Source organism: Amaranthus tricolor, chromosome 13 (assembly GCF_026212465.1).
Source record: "Amaranthus tricolor cultivar Red isolate AtriRed21 chromosome 13, ASM2621246v1, whole genome shotgun sequence".
In the NCBI taxonomy this organism is placed as follows: Eukaryota; Viridiplantae; Streptophyta; class Magnoliopsida; order Caryophyllales; family Amaranthaceae; genus Amaranthus; species Amaranthus tricolor.
In genome coordinates, this window is record NC_080059.1 from 11,310,488 (window position 1) to 11,330,994 (window position 20,507).

At 34.6% G+C, this 20,507-nt stretch overlaps 1 protein-coding gene across 2 annotated transcripts; it reads left to right on the forward strand.

The window, feature by feature from the left end:
• The first annotated feature begins 309 nt into the window (after positions 1-309).
• Positions 310-5,250, forward strand: LOC130797830 (uncharacterized). Of its 2 annotated transcripts, none has more exons than XM_057660601.1 (4): positions 310-448; positions 1,828-1,899; positions 2,739-3,287; positions 4,122-5,250. In XM_057660601.1, exons 1-4 carry the CDS (start codon positions 401-403, stop codon positions 5,130-5,132), a joined length of 1,680 nt encoding a protein of 559 aa, XP_057516584.1. In that variant the 5' UTR covers positions 310-400; the 3' UTR covers positions 5,133-5,250. The 2 variants fall into 2 exon arrangements, with proteins under 2 accessions (XP_057516584.1, XP_057516585.1); XM_057660602.1 differs by having other exon boundaries at positions 349-448; positions 1,831-1,899.
• Positions 5,251-20,507: the final 15,257 nt, after the last annotated feature.

Below are 20,507 nucleotides of genomic sequence, written 5' to 3' on the forward strand. Positions count from 1 at the left end.
TTGCATTATTTAACTTAAAAAACTTTTACTCTCTCTATTTTTTTTCTTTCAATTTACTTTTTACACAGTTTTCAAAGTAACGTTTGAGCTTTAATATCTGTAAATACGCATTTTAAAAAATTATAAAAAAATATATGATGAGAAAATATACATTAAGACGAATCTAACGAGATCTCACATGGATATATTTTATCATCTATATACGTCTTAAAAATCTTAATTAAATTTCTTCATACAAATAAAATATTTTAAATGAAAAAAATATTAAAAAAACTCAGCGATTACATTATAATTTTAAATATTGCAGATATATAACCATAGGAGCGTTGCACCAGGCTACTACATAGCTTTAACCAATAAGATCATTAGTATCAATAAAAGCTAAGTGGCGTCGGCGACAATGCTTGTAATGGCTTCTCTTGGCCTCCCTCCATCTTTTCTATATTTTGTAAGCAATTTTTACTCATTCTCTTTATACACATGGCATTCGAGTTTTGTGCGATCACTTCAATGGAAGTTTTTTTAATATAAGATAGACTGAGCGGAAAAAAGTTAGAAAAATAACAGTTAAAATCGAATTTAGAATTTTATTCAAAAATATTAGTATATGTTCCAATTGAGAAAACATTGTATATTTTACTTTTGATCGAAGTTAAAACCTAAATGTGTATTGTATTACATTTTGCATTTATTTATATGCTTTATTTGTTTTTGTGTTCGTAGATATTTTTGTTTAATAATTGGTTAGGTTTCAAATCCTCATTAACCTTAGCTTGTTAATTACCAAGTCATTCAAATATTTAGACGTTGTAAGATGTACATATAGAATTCATCAAGGAGTATTTACCCAACACATCTTTTATCCAACCTTTTTTGTAAAGAAAATTCTTGTAGTTATATTTTTTTAACTTACATTACTTAGTTTGATAAGAAATTATTATTTTCAACAGGATAATTAATTTTTATTTTTACTTATAAATTTTTGGGGCTGATTTTCTTTATTATAAAGGGGGATGAAGTTAGTTTCTAGAAATCAGCAAGTTCATTGTATTTGCTAAAAGAATTTTTGGTACATGAACTCTAATTAATTCATGAATTTGTTGACCAACAAAGGATGATGTATTGTCCGAAATAGGGGATGTATTTGAAAGCTTCTAAAATCTTTTATTCACCCTAGTATAAAGGAATGCTTTGTAATCAAAAAAAATGCAGATTTTGTTTCATAATATAAACCTTGTGTTTTATGCATTGCTTTTCTTCTTGTGTTTGTCCAAAGAAATAGTAATTTCACTTATCACTTTGAGTTTGTCTTGAGTGTTAATTCTTAGGAAAGATTTTGTGTGTCTTGTCTGTAGCCTAAAACCCCAAATCATTGAGTTTGTTCTTGTGATTTGGCTCTTATCTATATTCTTCTACTATTCTTTCTTATCTACTTATTCTTCTATTTTTTTTTACAATAAAATCAGAAACTTTTAAATGTAAGTGTGTTCTTCCTAATCACACTTACATCATATACACATTGCCCATTTAATGATAAGACCAACAAAAATGTGTTCAATTGACGCTTAATAGAAAACATCATGTAAAACTTTACATAAATAAAAAGTGCATTTAAATTTATGAGCGCTATCAAAATAAAAAAAATAATATCAAACTTATTTGTTCGTGTTTTATAGTGATTGAGATTATCTTTAAACTAAGCTAAATTGATTATCTAATTGAGATTAATCAAACTATTATATTCATATACGGGTATTTATCTTGTATGATTTAATTCGTGTGTTTGATCTTTTGTCTAATCCATTCTTTCATTATTATTTAAAACAGCAGGGCTTGGGATTTTCTCTAAGGAAAACTTTAACAACTGATAGATGCTTAAGGATGAATGCTCGTTCCAAGGCAAGTTCTTCCGCTCAATTAAAATGAAAAGTTTAACGCTATATGTGAAGAGAACATATATTACATTTACAACTCTAGCCTATAAAGCTCTCGTATAAGGAATTGTGATAGGGTATACTCCCTCCGTTCTTTAATGAAATTTCTATAAGAAGTGTTCACGGAAGTTAAGAAAAACTAAATCTTTCAGATAGTGGATATATTATTTTATTGAATAATAAATTTAATAGAGAAAAAGTGGACCCTATAAATAATACTCTCTTCTATTCTCCCTATTTGTCTGATTTTCAAATAAAGTTAAGTCATCTTATTAATCTCATTTCTATTTATAGTATATATTTTTGACCTTATTATCCTTACTAACATTATCTTATTACAATAAATCTAATAAAAAATCATTATCCTTTCTAAGTGATCTCATTTGACCCACTCAAAAATTGGTAAAAACTTAAATGAGACTAATTAGAAGAATAAAAAGGAGTATAAAAATATTAAAAGAAGGTCAATAGAAAAAATATAGGGACCACAACTTATAAAAAATATTTTTATAAAGTTAGTGGAAAACATGTATGGATCATAAGAAATATAAAAAATGATAAAGTGAAGTTATTGGAAGATATATTGGGACTAAAAGTATTATTAAAATATTAAAATAAGAGTGAATTAAATTCTTTTTGTCTAAAGTTATAAATTAAAATATCGTTTATGGGAACAATAAATAAAACACTGAAAATAAAAAAATGAAAACCTCTTTAAAAAAACCAATGGAATATAACACAATATAGAGCTGAAACAATCAACTTAATCTTATTTTTGCTGTGATTCATACGAATACATTGCAGGAAAGTAGCATTTTTGACCACACTAACAACCATTCCGACCACCAAAACGGGAAAGCATGGACAACTTCAAACAACGATTTGATCGATTATCGTACAGACATCCATGGCGAAGAACAAAGATTACCACCATTAATCGCCGCAATGAAATCAGCAATGGAAGAAAACCCAGCAACATTCCAGTTTCCAGGGCATAACAGAGGATTTGCAGCACCGCCTTCCTTAACTCAGCTCATAGGGGAATGGCCTTTTCTTCACGATGTTGGAGAGCTCGACGATCTTTTTACTCCTGAAGGGCCTATATTAGAAGCGCAACGAGAAGCAGCCAAGGTGTTCGGTGCATCGGAGACATGGTTTTTAGTTGGTGGAACAACTTGTGGTGTTCTTGCAGCTATTATGGGTACTTGTAGTCCTGGAGATGTGCTGATTCTAACTCGTAATTCTCATATATCTGCAATTTCTGCATTGGCTTTATGTGGTGCCATACCTAAGTATATTTTTCCTGATTATGATTCTTGTTGGGATGCTCCAACTTTGGTCTCTCCATTAGAGGTTAGTTCATAATCAAGTTAAGAAGTCGGCTTTTGGTTTTTATTGGTCAAATAGCTTAATATATGTTTGTTAATGACTTTAATTTTAAGCCAAAATATAAATGCACTTATTTGTAGCTTTTTCGTCGACTTCCTAGCCTTTTGACCAACATTTTCTCTTTAAACCGCCAATAAACAACAACTAATTTTTACTCTCTCCATTCCTTAAAGAAGTTCCTATTTATTATTTTGAGATGTTTTATTTGTTGTTCCCATAAAGAATCTTTTTATTTTTATCATAAAATTTAGACAAAATAACCTTATTTATCCTCATTTTAATATTTTTATAATACTTATGTTATGGTCCCTACATATCTTCCACTGACTTATTTTAACATTTATATTCATTATAATCTTCACATGTTTCCCACTAACTTTATAAAAACATTTTTTAATTAGTTGTAGTCCTTGTATTTTTTCCAATGACTTTCATTTAATATTTTTTAATATTTATGATTCCTACTTTTCTTCCATCAAATTTATTATTTAATTAAATAATATATTTAATATTTAAAATATTCTATTTTTCTTAATTTTCATAAATATTTCTTATAAAAGCTTCATTAGGGAACGAAGAGAATTATCTCCTTAATAGTTGGCATATATAGTTGTTTAACGGCTCGTGAAAAACCAATGCTACCAAATAATTAAATAAGCCAACAACTAATTCTTAAACACTTCTCTAAAATTTTCCATGGTTTAATGTGACTTACAACCCATGAGTTATTTACAAACAATCTTACATTTTAATATAATACCTAACACATTATTAATGTAATGTTCTTATAACTAATAGGTAGAGAAAGCTATCAAAGAACTAGCATCAGAAGGCAAAAAACCAGCTGCAGTTTTCATTACATCTCCTACATACCATGGAATATGCAGCAATGTAAAAGAAATCTCTAAATTATGCCATTTACATGATATTCCATTAATAGTAGACGAAGCTCATGGTGCACACTTCGGTTTTCATCCACAACTGCCATTATCAGCTCTTCAACAAGGGGCAGATTTGGTCATACAATCGACTCACAAAGTCTTACTCTCCCTTTCTCAATCATCAATGTTACATAAATCCCAAACTCCACTTATAAACAAACAAAAAATCAGCAAATGTCTCCAAATACTTCAAAGTACTAGTCCAAGTTTCCTGCTTTTAGCTTCACTTGATGCTACTACAGCCCAATTAAAGATTAACCCGAAAATTGTTTTTGACAACGCGATTCATTTATCAATCGAAGCTAAAAAAGCACTTCAAGAAATTCCGGGTGTTTCTGTTCTCGATTTGCCCAATAGTGACCCCTTACGGGTCACTGTTGGGGTATACAATTTTGGGGTTTCGGGGTATGAAGCAAGGGATATTTTGTACAAGGATCAAAGATTGCTCCCCGTTCTAACTAGTTCTCGAGCCATCACATTTTTGTTTACTCCTGGGACGTGTAAAGAACATGTGGATAGGCTAGTGAAGGGGTTTAAGCATCTATCAGTATTATCTTCAAATTTGCATAATATGAAGATGAATGGATTTCAAAGGCTTAAATTGAAGCCATTTATGGAAATTGACATGAGATTTAGCCCAAGGGAGGCTTTTTTTGCTAAGAAAAAGAAGGTAGAAGTGAATGATTGTGTTGGAAAGATATGTGGAGAGCTTATATGTCCATATCCACCAGGTATTCCTGTAATGATTCCAGGGGAAGTGATATCAGAGAAGGGTTTGAGTATGTTGCTACAAGCTAAAGCTCATGGTGCTAAAATTATAGGAGCTTCTGACCCTCTCTTAACGTCGATTGTCGTATGTGATCTATGATTAGCAGAATCTGAAAGTTGATTATTGAGTTATTTTTAAGAAACATTGAACAATTATGAAGCTTTTATTAATCTTATAGATATGATAATAATATCAATATATCCAAAAGGATTATGTTTATGGCTGAGAGATCTTTAAGGATGTGGAAGGGGATCGACCGTATAGGTCCCCTCTTTCTCCGTATATGAACAAGGTAATCAAAAACAGAAATATGTTAAGTTTATTAATAAAATAAATATTTTTACTATAAATAAGGTTCAAAATAAAAATTTTGCTCATGGCCCTCAAATTTTCCAAGACAACTCTTTATGGTTTCGTAAAATATATAAATATTTTGGATTTGATCTAAAATAATTAGGTAACAATGAATTTAATAATGATTTAAAATATACTCCCTCTGTTTACATATGTTCTTCTCAACTAGAATTTATGAATTTTAGTGTTAAACTTTGACTACGATTTTTTATCGATCTATAAGAAAAAACATATTCATGTGAGATTTTTTAAATTCGTGTTAATATATATTTTCTAAATATTAACTTTTTTAGATTTTTTAAAAATTCACAATTGAAATTATTTGATTTTAAAGTTTGCATTGAAATCTGCGAAAAAAAAATAGGTAGAATATTTGAAAATAAAGGGGTGTGTTCCTATTTATTTTTTATCAATGTTTAATACACTTTTCTAGTTAACAAAAACAACAATATCCTCAACACAATACTAAAAAAAACTTCAATTTTTAGCAATTATGTTACCTCTGTCTCATGATTATCAATTAATTAAACCATTAACATTTCATTTGGTAACTGGTACTAAATGGTGGGAATGATAATATTTGACCAGAACATAGCATACCGGTAAGTAGCAAGAACACAAATTGCCTACTAATGTTTGACCAGACCTTCGTTCTTTAATGTTTTTCCCATTTAAAACATTCCGCTTTAAGGATAGAAAAATTTAATTATTGTTTTTGACACATATTTAAAAGATAAAATATATTCATGTAAGATCTTGGTAGATTCGTCTTAATCTATATTTTTTATTATATATTATTTATGATTTTTTATTATATGTATAGTATATTAGAGATATTGAGGTTTAAAATTTGCATTAAAAACTGTGTAAAAAGTAAATGGGAAGAACAAAAAGAAACGAAGGGAATAATAATTAGTTTGAGATTATCACTGCTTACTAGACCTCTTAATGGAGTCAGTCAGACGGGTTTCTGGTCAGCTAGTTTTTCGATCGAGTCAGTTTCGGGTAACGTTTGAGCTTTAATATCTCTAAATACGCATTTTAAAATATTATAAAAAATTTATGATAAGAAAAATATACATTAAGACCAATCTAACGAGATCTCACAAGGATATATTTTATCATCTATATATGTTTTAAAAATTCAAAAGATGGATTGTTGCTTGTAACGATGGGGTTTTGAAAAATAAGATATTGTCATTTATTTCACCTGCACACATTTTTAGGTTCATCATCATTTTTTCCAGTGTATTTCGCTCATAGAAAAATTATAGACAAGGTCTGGAGAATTTAGGACGATGGCAACTCATACCTATAAAGAAGAACACAGCCAAAGGAGTTTCCTGGGTCGAGAAAGATAAAGAGTCGTAACTACACGGGAAAGATAAATTAAATGTCTATAAATAAAATAAATAAGCAGAACTAACTACAAAATAAAGGAAAACAAAAAAACTAACAATAAAAGAAACGAGAGAGCAAGAGGGCAAGAACATTTTTAGGTTGTTACCGATAAATATTTATTATCCACAGTTTGCATTATTTAACTTAAAAAACTTTCACTCTCTCCATTTTTTTCTTTCAATTTACTTTTTAAACAGTTATCAAAGTAACGTTTGAGCTTTAATATCTCTAAATACGCATTTTAAAAATTTATAAAAAATATGTGATAAGAAAAATATACATTAAGACGAATATAACGAAATCTCACATGGATATATTTTATTATCTATATATGTTTTAAAAATTCAAAGGATAGATTGTTGCTTGTAATGATGGGGTTTTGAAAAATAAGATATTGTCATTTATTTCACCTGCACACATTTTTAGGTTCATCATCATTTTATCCAGTATATTTCGCTCATAAAAAAATTATAGGCAAGGTCTGTAGAAGGAAGGACGGTGGCAACTAATACCTATAAAGGAGAACATGGCCAAAGGAGTTTCCAAAGTCGAGAAAGATAAAGAGTCGTAACTACACGGGAAAGGTAAATTAAATGTCTATAAATAAAATAAATAAGCAACTTGAGATAATCCAAGAAGGGGAATTGGAAGCCAAGTTGAGTGCATTGTCTATTCAACCTACCTTTTTCGAAGAGATTATGGCTAAGCAACTGGAAGACCCAAAGTTCATTAAACTTCGGGAGCAGATCAGTGAAGGGAGAGCTGAAGGTTTTACAATTCATGAGGACGGTAGTCTTCGTTTTAAAGGACGATGGTGTGTATCGGATGGGTGTGACTCCTTGAAGGAAAAATTATTGAACGAAGCCCATTATTCTAGATACTCGGTTCATCCTGGTGGAGACAAGATGTATCAAGATTTAAAATGCATGTTTTGGTGGTCAGGTATGAAAAGAATATTGCGGATTTTGTTTCCAAGTGTTTAACGTGTTAAAAGGTTAAGAGTGAACATCGAAGACCAGCTGGGTTACTGCAACCTCTAGAAGTCCCGGTATGGAAGTGGGATGACATTTCTATGGATTTCGTTTTAGGTTAGCCACGAACTAAGGCTAGTAATGATACTCTTTAGGTTATTGTGGATAGGCTTACTAAGTCTGCAAGGTTTATTCCGATGAACTGTAAGTGGGATATAGAACAACTTGCTCGTGCCTACATTAGATACGTTGTTCGATATCACGGAATACCTCGTACTATTGTCTCCGATCGTCATACTCGATACTTGTCACATTTCTGGAAATCTTTACAGCAGGCTTTGGGAACCACTCTTCTTTATAGTACGTCTTTTCACCCTATGACGGATGGTCAGACTGAACGTGTCAATCAGTTACTAGAGGACATATTGAGAGCAATAGCCATGGAATAGCAAGGTTCATGAGATGAACATTTGGATTTAGTAGAATTCTCTTATAATAACAGTTATCAGGCAACGATTCAAATGGCCTCGTTTGAAGCACTTTATGGTCGTAAGTGCCGTAGTCCTGTATGTTGGGATGATTTTACTGAATCTGTCACCTTAGGACCTGATATGCTTGTTCAAATGACTGAGCAAGTAAAGTTAATTCGCGATAAAATGAAGGCAGCCCAGGATAGACAAAAATCATACGCCGATCTCCGACGTCGGCCTGATGAGTACGAAGTAGGCGACAAAGTTCTACTCCGTGTGTCTCCGATGAAAGGTGTGGTTCGTTTTGGTGCTCGTGGGAAGTTAAGACCGCGTTTCATTGGTCCCTATGATATTGTGGAACGGATTGGGAAGTTAGCTTACCGGTTAGCGCTGCCTAATGCGTTGGGTAAGGTTCATGACGTTTTTCATATCTCCCAGTTAAAATGTTATGTTGCGGCTTCTTCGCATGTCTTAGACCCGGAGCCGTTAGAGCTTGATGAGAGCCTAACCTATGAAGAGCAACCTGTTCAGATTTTAGATAGTAAGGTTCGCAGTACTCGGCGAAAGGATGTTGCAATGGTTAAGGTTCTATGGTCAAATCATCGGTCACAAGAGGCAACTTGGGAAACAGAAGCTTCCATGTGAGAGAAGTATCCGTACCCTTTCCCTCAGGTTAGTAAGTTACGGGGACGTAACTTTTTAAGGGGGGTCGAAAGCGATAGGATTTTTCGTGCGTTGAGTTATTTTGATCTAGTTTCTTTTGTTGTGTGCTTGTTTTGTCGTTTTTGTGTGTGTGGTTGTTGTGTGTTTTGTGTTTGTACGTTGAGGTTTTGGGGTCAAAACCTTTTTAAGGGGTAGTCTGTAACACCCCGATATTTTTCCGATATATTTAATGAATTACTAGTATTATTATTATTATTATTCTTTTTAGAAGAGTATATTTTTATTTGTTATTGGGTTAGACCATGAGATTTCAACTCTTTAAGGCAATTAAAAACCATTTTAAGCCCAAACATTTTTCCCTAACCTATCTTTATTTTTTATAAAAAAAATTAAATAAAATAAAGAGGGAAATGTTGAGAGTTGCCGGCCATATGGGAAAGATGGGAGAATTTTTAACTCCTTATGAGAATATTGAAAGATCAAATTAATTGCCTTGAATAATTATTTCCTTAATTCCTTACTTCCTTATTTCTTTATTTCCTTAATCCTTTATTTCCTTAATCTTCCTATTACCTTAGTCTCATCATTAGCATTCTTCTTTCAAAACTCTTAGAAAACTCAAGGAAAAAAAAAATATTCTTCCTCAAACTCCTTCTACAAACGCCTAGTATCATCATCCTTCATCAATTGGTGTTTTGTTCTTTTGCAAATTGTGAGTAAAATTCTCAATCTGATTTTATTTTTAAGTTTTAATTTAAATTTCTATGATTATTATATGTGTTATCTTATAATTTATGATTAGTTTATGATTTAAAATTCATGTATGAAAGTGTGATGTACTTTTCTATCTAAATTAATGTATGGTTTTTAGGGTTTTAGATATGTTTATATGTGTGTGAAGGATTTGTTTGATGAATGATTGTAAAGTATATATATAAAAAATGGATGCTCATAGAAAAATGTATGTGGTGTTAGAAATTTATTTTATTGATTAATAGGAGAAATTTATAATGTTGCTAGAGAAATATATATATATATATATATATATATATATATATATATATATATATATATATATATATATATATATATATATATATATATATATATATATATATATATATATATATATATATATATATATATATATATATATATATATATATATATATATATATATATATATATATATATATGTGATGTGTATGTGTGTGTACATTTGTGTAAAAAGAATTATTTTTGAGGAATAAAAAAAATTAATTTCGTAAATGGTCATGAAAGTTATGTAAATATTGTCGTTTAGATTTAATAGGAAATAAAACATTGAAATTTATATTTTTATGACAAAAAAATTGAAATGACAAAATCCCGTAGGTTTTCAAAATGGTGAAAAAAAGGTGTTTTTGGAACATTTTTGGTTTTGAAATTAGGTTAAAAAACTTATACTATGTTATAAATTATGGAAATTGGTACACGGGGGATTTGACGCCTTCCGAACGCAACGGTGAAGTCGGATTTTCAGTTTGACAGTTTTAAGTTGCGTTTCTGGACATATTATGTATGCTGTCATGTTTTGTGTGTTTACCATGTTATAGTATGTGATGGATGTTCATGATGTATGTGGTATTCTAGGTGTGGGTGTAATTGTATGTGTGTGTTATGGTTGATTTGAAGAAAGTGTGTATGTGTGCTTATTTCCCGAATACGATTGAACCTTGTAGGAAGTCGATTCGTGACCGAGAATTGAATAGGACGCTTGAGAGTTGATTATCTTGCTTAAGGTACGTACACGCAGTGAAGTTTGCATTTAGTCCGATGTATCATATATTTATGGTAAACAAAAGTAAAGTATGGTTATGAAGTACGAATAATGTTATCTTCTGAACAAATAATTTTGATACATTGTTTTGATGAGCAGAGGTAGTATGACCTCACTAACCTTAAAGTGGACGTAGTATGACGTCAATTGGTGGAAATGAATTACTCGCGGTATATGGGGGCATTATGAGCCACCGCGGGGGTATGCATACGTAACCATATTCTCACTTATGGAGATTGGAGTTGTACCGGCAGTATGGCTGGATAGTGCAGCAGTATGGCTGACTAACTCTTACATAAAATTGATTATTCTTTATTAGCGTGATCGAAGCGTATTTTCTGCAAACTGACAGCTATTAAATTAAATCTTTCTCTTGTTGTAATTAATTATTTTGGTTTGCAACGTTTGCTGACGTGTATTTTTGGTCTTAACGATCCTGCGATGATGTCGTTTCCTATCTGGGCAATGACTAGCAGTAAGTTAAGTTGCAGGTCTGGGGAGTGAGGATTGTCCTTTGGAAAAAAAATCGTTAGGATACAGAAGTTTTGATAAGAACTTCTAATAAAGTTTAAAGAATATTTGGTTTTATGAGGCGATTTCGTTCTCGAGTTGTAATAAGTAGATTTAATTTTTCTTTCTTATCCGCTGCTAAGAATTTCTTATATCTAGTAGTTCATAATAACACTAATAGAACTCGATCCGCAAGCTTCCCTAAATTTCAAATCCGTTTTATAACTGCTTTCTAACATCCTGGTTTGACTCGGACGATATTTACCTTGTTTTTAAAAGGTCATCTTCTCTTTTCGTACGATCTGAGTTATTCTGAGATGTTACAATTGGTATCAGAGCGGGAGTTTTATTTAGTGTTATTTTTCTATATCGATAGACTAACGAAAAAGAAAAATTATTATGACGAGAGTAAAGGGGTAGACATTAAGGGGATATGATGTGTTATGCTTGGTGTCTTTAAGCATGATGTCATGGATAATTTTGATGTGTGCATGGTAGAACTTCTGTGTTTATATCTCTGATACTCTGATTTATCTATCTTTGTCTTATTTCAGAAATTAATTGTCTCGTTTTCTTTCTTTGTGAGTCAGGAAGTTCGATTATTACTTTTCTTTCATGGATAAAGGAAAGAGACCGGCCGAGGAAGGAATTAATACCCGAGAGGAACCCTGGAGAGCTTTAGTTAATGCCCCAGCCTAGGCAGAGATAGAGGCTCTGGGAATTTGGGACAGAAAAGAGGGGGAAACTAATTTGAACTACACCCTACGAATGGAAATGATTTACAAGAGATCTAAACAAGTGTATGAGGGGATAATGGACGAAAAGATGGTTGAATTGAAAGAGAGGAGTGAACAATTTCACCGAGATCTTAACAGAAGGGTTAGAGCATTGGAGACTGAGGGTCGGGACGGATTTGACGTTCCAAAGTCTAGTGGGGCAAGAACAAATATTATTGAGGAGGTTGTTCCCGTAGTAAACCCAAACCCAGTGTTACTAATAAACTTTGATGAGTTGGATTTTGAGGAGGATCCCGAGGAGGATCCAGAAGAGGACCCGGAGGAGGACCCCGATGAGGACCCAGAAGAAGAATCTGAGGAGGATTTTGAGGAAAATTTCGATGAGGAACAGGGAGAAATTATGGAGGAAGATTCCTTAGGAGTGGTAGAAGAACCTTATGAGGATAACTTGGGAGATGGTTATAATGCTGATGAGGAGGGGGGAATAGCTGATAGAGATGATATTATGAGCGATGCTGATAGCAAAGTAGTTATTCTAGGGGGTTGGCCGGTGAGGCGAGAAGATCTTATGAGTGAGGAGGATAATGAAATAATTATGTGGGAGGAAAGACCACCTGAACCAATTATTGTAGAACTTTCTGATTCCGTAGGGCAACTTACTATGAGTGATTTCTTATCTGTAGGAACCCCTTCTGATTCTGATAGCACATCTAGCGATGACTCTGGTGATGCTGATTTTGACCCTGATCGATACATGGAGGATCAGGACCGTCTGGATGCGTCGCCTTTATTTGCCTGATTGTTTCTACTTTATTTGATTATGCATGTGTACGAGTTCGTATGTCTAGTTCCTTAGTAAAATAAATCGCGAACAATTTTGTTGTTTGAATGATTTGGTTGTTTACTTCGGACTTTTGTAGTATTTGAACAGTGGTTATGTGGGATTTTATACCCATGTATTTCTTTTTAGATTGGAACAATATGGTATTATTGATTTCAATTTGAATTTCGTTTATAGAAGTTTAAACATTAGTAGGTAGAATCGATTAAGTATTGTATTTGTGGAAAAATGTGAAGATTTGATTATAGACTCATTGTTCAAAATCTTTTACCTTTTAGGACTATTACCTTGTTTTTTTTAAGAGAAATAATAGTATGAGTTTTCCTTAACCACAAACGCTATAGAAATGTATTTACATACCTTGTTTAACCTAATGCAGTATACCCGCCATCATGCCACCCTTTTTGAAAAGGTCCGTGCCAAGAGGAAACTCTGACCGTGTGCTTCGAAACCTAGTTAAGGCCCTAGCTGGCGCAAGGAATCTGAGGCAGAAATCCTTGGAGGTAAGGGCTTCATCAATTAGTAAGAAAATAGCCCAGAGTAAACCCTCGACTTATCATGGAAAAGGTGAACCTTCTATGCTGGAAAACTAGCTGAGAGAATTTGACAAGCTCTTTAGTGTGGTGAGATGTCCTGCTGAGCTCATGGTTGACCAAGCCGAGTTTTCCTAGTGGAAGACGCTGATTATTGGTGGACACATAGTAAGATAAGGTTGATATCAGAAAACGATGGTGACTTAAGCTGGGAAGGTTTTAAGGGGGCGTTAAGGGATCAGTTCTATCCGCTTCATGTGAGGAAGGACAAATCAAATGAGTTTGCTAGGTTCGAAATGGGAAACTTAACGGTGGATGAATATTATCAGAAATTTATGGAATACCTGAAGTTTTGTCCTGAGGATGTCCCAACTGAGGGAAAGAAAATTCAGCGTTTTGAATTAGGTCTATCGTATGAGATTCAAAAGCACATTGAGACTGATAGATTTGATACTTTAGACCAGTTATACAAGAGAGCTGCGCAGATTGGAAATGTTATTAGGAAAGAAAAAGAGAAGATGAGCCATAGCGGGGAAAAGAGGAAAGAACCCATGCTTCAGAATGATATGAATGTGGGTAATCAAGTCCAAAATCAATTTAAGAAGCACAAACCGTTTGGAGGCTTCCAGGAAAAAGGTTTCCACTCTGGTCAGAACAACAAGAGTGGGGGAAATTTGAGACTAGAGGCTAGAATGCAGAAGCCTTTGTATGATCGCAATGGGAAGGAAAGAATTTATAATTGTAGGAGATGCCAGAAGAATCACCCAGGAAGGGATTGCCGGGGTGCGTTAGTGGACTGTTCTTACTGTGGTAAGCCGGGCCATAGAATGTATGAGTGTTATACTCGCATAGGACAACAAGAGCTGCAAGGGGGAAGTCATAGAGGCTTCTAACAACAACTTCTCAATAACGGACGGAGTAGTAATGAAGCTGGAAGGGGGAACCACAATGGTGGTAGTTTTGGCCGAAACTTGGGAGGTGCCTCAAACCCTAGGTTTCCGGGAAATCACTTTGGTGTCCAGCAACGACAGGGGAATGCTAGAAACGAGAATTTCTTTTCAAGCGAACGTGGTAATCAAGGAGGTGTTACTACTTCTACTCAGAATGATGGCAGACTTTCAGCGGTTAATTCGAGGGAAGCAGCGCAGGCGTCGGATGTGGTCATAGGTACGTTTTGTATTAATACAAAATCCGTTAAAGTACTTTTTCATTCTGGTGCATCGTGCTCGTTTGTTTCAAAGTCTAGAGTTAAGGACTTAGAATTGGAGAACCCCGAGGAAACATCTTTTTCAGTCGCTACTCCTTCTGGGGAGATTTTTCATTGTGATACGCTGTTCCGTGAAGTGCTGGTTAAGATAGGAAAAGTAAAATTTCCAAGTGATTTATTTTCTCTAGAAATGGATGATTTAAATGTAATACTTGGGATGGATTGGCTAAGTAGATATAAAGCGATAATAGATTGTGAAGAACAGTCGGTGACTTTAAGTGGACCCAGGGGGGAGAAGGTTAAATATAGGAGTCTTCCTAAGGGACCGAGGATAAAAATCGTATCGTCATTGAAGGTCAGGAAGTTAATTAAGCAAGGGCAACCGTGGTTTCTGTGTAGTATAAGTAAGGTGGAGGAGCGGGAGGTGCGACTTGAGAACATTCCGGTGGTCTGTGATTTTAGGGAAGTTTTTCCAGAAAAACTTCCTGGTATGCCGCCAAGAAGGGACGTGGACTTCTCGATTGACTTAATCCCTGGGACAGGGCCAATTTCAAAAGCCCCTTACCGAATGGCCCCAAAGGAGATGGAAGAATTGAAAGTCCAATTGGAGGAGTTATTGGAGAAGGGTTATATAAGACCCAGTGTGTCGCCTTGGGGAGCCCCGGTGTTGTTAGTAAGGAAAAAGGACGGAACAATGCGTCTCTGCATTGATTACAGAGAACTTAATAAGGTCACTATTAAGAATAAGTACCCATTACCACGGATCGATGATCTTTTTGATCAGTTACAAGGGGCAGGAGTCTTTTCCAAGATTGATCTGCGGTCAGGGTATCATCAGTTACGTATTAAGGAGGAGGATATTAGTAAATCAGCTTTTAGAACCAGATATGGACACTTCGAATTCACCGTGATGCCTTTTGGGTTGACCAACGCACCGGCAGCATTTATGGGGTTGATAAATCAGGTTTTTAACGCGTATCTCGATAAGTGTGTGGTGGTGTTCATTGATGATATTTTGGTATATTCTAAGAGCCAAGAAGAACATCGAGAGCATTTAAGGATAGTCTTGCAGATTCTGCGAGAGAATCAGTTGTATGCTAAGTTTTTTAAGTGTGAATTTTGGTTAGAGCAAGTGGCTTTTCTAGGTCACATTGTTTCTAAGGAAGGAATTTCTGTTGATCCAGCAAAAGTAGCAGCTGTTCGGGACTGGTCTACACCTCGGAATCTTACAGATATTCGAAGTTTCTTAGGATTATCAGGGTACTATCGTCGTTTTGTGAAGGATTTTTCTCGTATCGCTCGTTCGCTAACATCCTTGATGAAGAAGGAGAAGAAGTTCGAATGGACTGAGGAGTTTGAGAAGGCATTTCAGTTGTTGAAGGAGAAGTTAACTACAGCCCCTGTGTTGACCTTACCTGATCCATCTTTGGAATATTCCGTCTACAGTGACGCTTCCAAACATGGATTAGGTTGTGTTTTGATGCAAGATAGGAAAGTGGTGGCGTATGCTTCGCGTCAACTAAGGGCTCATGAGGTGAATTATCCAACACATGACTTGGAATTAGCGGCTGTGGTTTTCGCATTGAAAATTTGGCGACATTATCTTTATGGTGTCAAATACAAGGTCTTCACGGATCATAAAAGCTTGCAATTTTTGTTCACTCAATCCGAGTTGAATTTGCGCCAACGACGTTGGTTAGAACTTATCAGTGATTATGATTTGGAGATTTCCTATCACGAAGGCCGTGCGAATGTAGTCGCTGATGCTTTGAGTAGAAAATCGATGCATTCAGTCTCAGCGTTAATAACCTCTGAGGAGTTGTGTAAGGAGTTTGGGAGAATGAACTTAGAGATAATCCAAGAAGGGGAATTGGAAGCCAAGTTGAGTGCATTGTCTATTCAACCTACCTTTTTCGAAGAGATTATGGCTAAGCAACTGGAAGACCCAAAGTTCATCAAACTTCGGGAGCAGATCAGTGAAGGGAGAGCTGAAGGTTTTACAATTCATGAGGACGGTAGTCTTCGTTTTAAAGGACGATGGTGTGTATCGGATGGGTGTGACTCCTTGAAGGAAAAATTATTGAACGAAGCCCATTATTCTAGATACTCGGTTCATCCTGGTGGAGACAAGATGTATCAAGATTTAAAATGCATGTTTTCGTGGTCAGGTATGAAAAAGAATATTGCAGATTTTGTTTCCAAGTGTTTAACGTGTCAAAAGGTTAAGAGTGAACATCGAAGACCAACTGGGTTACTGCAACCTCTAGAAGTCCCGGTATGGAAGTGGGATGACATTTCTATGGATTTTGTTTTAGGTTTTCCACGAACTAAGGCTGGCAATGATACTCTTTGGGTTATTGTGGATAGGCTTACTAAGTCTGCAAGGTTAATTCCGATGAACTGTAAGTGGGATATAGAACAACTTGCTCGTGCCTACATTAGATACGTTGTTGATATCACGGAATACCTCATACTATTGTCTCCGATCGTGATACTCGATACTTGTCACATTTCTGGAAATCTTTACAGCAGGCTTTGGGAACCACTCTTCTTTATAGTACGTCTTTTCACCCTATGACGGATGGTCAGACTGAACGTGTCAATCAGATACTAGAGGACATATTGAGAGCAATAGCCATGGAATGGCAAGGTTCATGGGATGAACATTTGGATTTAGTAGAATTCTCTTATAATAACAGTTATCAGACAACGATTCAAATGGCCCCGTTTGAAGCACTTTATGGTCGTAAGTGCCGTAGTCCTGTATGTTGGGATGATTTTACTGAATCTGTCACCTTAGGACCTGATATGCTTGTTCAAATGACTGAGCAAGTAAAGTTAATTCGCGATAAAATGAAGGCAGCCCAGGATAGACAAAAATCATACGCCGATCTCCGACGTCGGCCTGATGAGTACGAAGTAGGCGACAAAGTTCTACTCCGTGTGTCTCCGATGAAAGGTGTGGTTCGTTTTGGTGCTCGTGGGAAGTTAAGACCGCGTTTCATTGGTCCCTATGATATTGTGGAACGGATTGGGAAGTTAGCTTACCGGTTAGCGCTGCCTAATGCGTTGGGTAAGGTTCATGACGTTTTTCATATCTCCCAGTTAAAATGTTATGTTGCGGCTTCTTCGCATGTCTTAGACCCGGAGCCGTTAGAGCTTGATGAGAGCCTAACCTATGAAGAGCAACCTGTTCAGATTTTAGATAGTAAGGTTCGCAGTACTCGGCGAAAGGATGTTGCAATGGTTAAGGTTCTATGGTCAAATCATCGGTCACAAGAGGCAACTTGGGAAACAGAAGCTTCCATGTGAGAGAAGTATCCGTACCCTTTCCCTCATGTTAGTAAGTTACGGGGACGTAACTTTTTAAGGGGGGTCGAAAGCGATAGGATTTTTCGCGCGTTGAGTTATTTTGATCTAGTTTCTTTTGTTGTGTGCTTGTTTTGTCGTTTTTGTGTGTGTGGTTGTTGTGTGTTTTGTGTTTGTACGTTGAGGTTTTTGGGTCAAAACCTTTTTAAGGGGGTAGTCTGTAACACCCCGATATTTTTCCGATATATTTAATGAATTACTAGTATTATTATTATTATTATTCTTTTTAGAAGAGTATATTTTTATTTGTTATTGGGTTAGACCATGAGATTTCAACTCTTTAAGGCAATTAAAAACCATTTTAAGCCCAAACATTTTTCCCTAACCTATCTTTATTTTTATAAAAAAAAAATAAAATAAAATAAAAGAGGGAAATGTTGAGAGTTGCCGGCCATATGGGAAAGATGGGAGAATTTGTAACTCCTTGTGAGAATATTAAAAGATCAAATTAATTGCCTTGAATAATTATTTCCTTAATTCCTTATTTCCTTATTTCTTTTTTTCCTTAATCCTTTATTTCCTTAATCTTCCTATTACCTTAGTCTCATCATTAGCATTCTTCTTTCAAAACTCTTAGAAAACTCAAGGAAAAAAAATATTCTTCCTCAAACTCCTTCTACAAACGCCTAGTATCATCATCCTTCACCAATTGGTGTTTTGTTCTTTTGCAAATTGTGAGTAAAATTCTCAATCTAATTTTATTTTTAAGTTTTAATTTAAATTTCTATGATTATTATGTGTTATCTTATAATTTATGATTAGTTTATGATTTAAAATTCATGTATGAAAGTGTGATGTACTTTTCTATCTAAATTAATGTATGGTTTTTAGGGTTTTAGATATGTTTATATGTGTGTGAAGGATTTGTTTGATGAATGATTGTAAAGTATATATATAAAAAAAATGGATGCTCATAGAAAAATGTATTTGGTGTTAGAAATTTATTTTATTGATTAATAGGAGGAATTTATAATGTTGCTAGAGAAATATTTAATGAAATGACAAAATTCCGTAGGTTTTAAAAATGGTGAAAAAAAGGTGTTTTGGAACATTTTTGGCTTTGAAATTAGGTTAAAAATACTTATACTATGTTATAAATTATGGAAATTGGTACACGGGGGTTTTGACGCCTTCCGAACGCAACGGTGAAGTCAGATTTTCAGTTTGACTGTTTTAAGTTGTGTTTCTTGACAGATTATGCATGTTGTCCTGTTTTGTGTGTTTACCATGTTATAGTATGTGATGGATGTTCATGATGTGTGTGGTATTCTAGGTGTGGGTGTAATTGTATGTGTGTGTGTTATGGTTGATTTGAAGAAAGTGTGTATGTGTGCTTATTTCCCAAATACGATTGAATCTTGTAGGTGTAGGAAATCAGTAGGAAATCAAATAAAATCAGAAATATTCTTTAGAGATCAGCATATTGTATTTTAGGCAGTATATTATTCAGCCCTTATTTCATTCCTAAATTAGATTAAGAATGTAATTATATAATGCATGTAAATACTCAGAATAAGTGAATGAATTAAGCCTTTTGACAACCAAAAACGCTTCTATACAAAATCACATGGTATCAGAGCCGAAGGTGGTTCCTGATATGATGTGGCTCACATGTGAGGGAGAGTGTTGGAAATACTTCACATGTGAGATAAGATACCACATCGATAAAATAGTGGGTTGTTGACTTGCATATATAGTGGGTGAGCTAATCTTCCTACTACCATATGGTTTTGGGAAACAATAAACCTCACCGAGTGTATGTGCAAGTCAACGCTCTTGACTCGTGGATTTGTAGGCTCGAGTCCACGGGTCTCCCGTGTCCGCACGAGTGGGCCGCGGTGAAAATCATGTGACGAATTGTCACAACCTAATTTAATATGGTATCAGAGCCTTAGGGTTCAGATCCAGAAAACCCATAAACCTTTGAAGGACTCATCATCTACCTTCTTACCTACAATGGCAGACGAAAACCAAAACATAAACCAGCAGCTCATTTCAGTTGCTCAAATGGAACAAATGTTCCAATATTTCCAGCAATTAAACAAACAAACCAATTCCACAAACGAACCACAAACAACTGACTTACGGGTCGCAGAAAAACTAACATACCACAATTACACCAAATGGTGTAAACTTATTCAAATCGCTATCGAGGGCAGAGGACGTCTCAATCACATCATCGACGTACCTTCCGAGCCCATAGCCTCAAATTACATACAATGGAAACAAAGGGACTCAGTAGTTTTATCTTGGATTATATCCAATATCGATTCAAACCTAGTAAATCAATTTCTTGATTACACTACGGCGTGGGAACTCTGGAAAGGGATCGAAACACTCTTAAACAGTGGAAGGGATGAATTGCAAATTTTTGACCTTAGTAGTAAAGCAGCAAACTTAAACAAGAAAATGACACAATCGAAGTGTATTACGGCAAGCTTAACACACTCTGGAAAGAAATCGATCGACGGATGCCAAATCCGATGAAATGTTCTACAGATATCACAACATTCAATTCATTCATCCAGAGACAACGGCTTTATCAGTTTTTGGCCGGCATAAATGACAGTCTAGATGCAGAAAGGAGACAAATACTAAA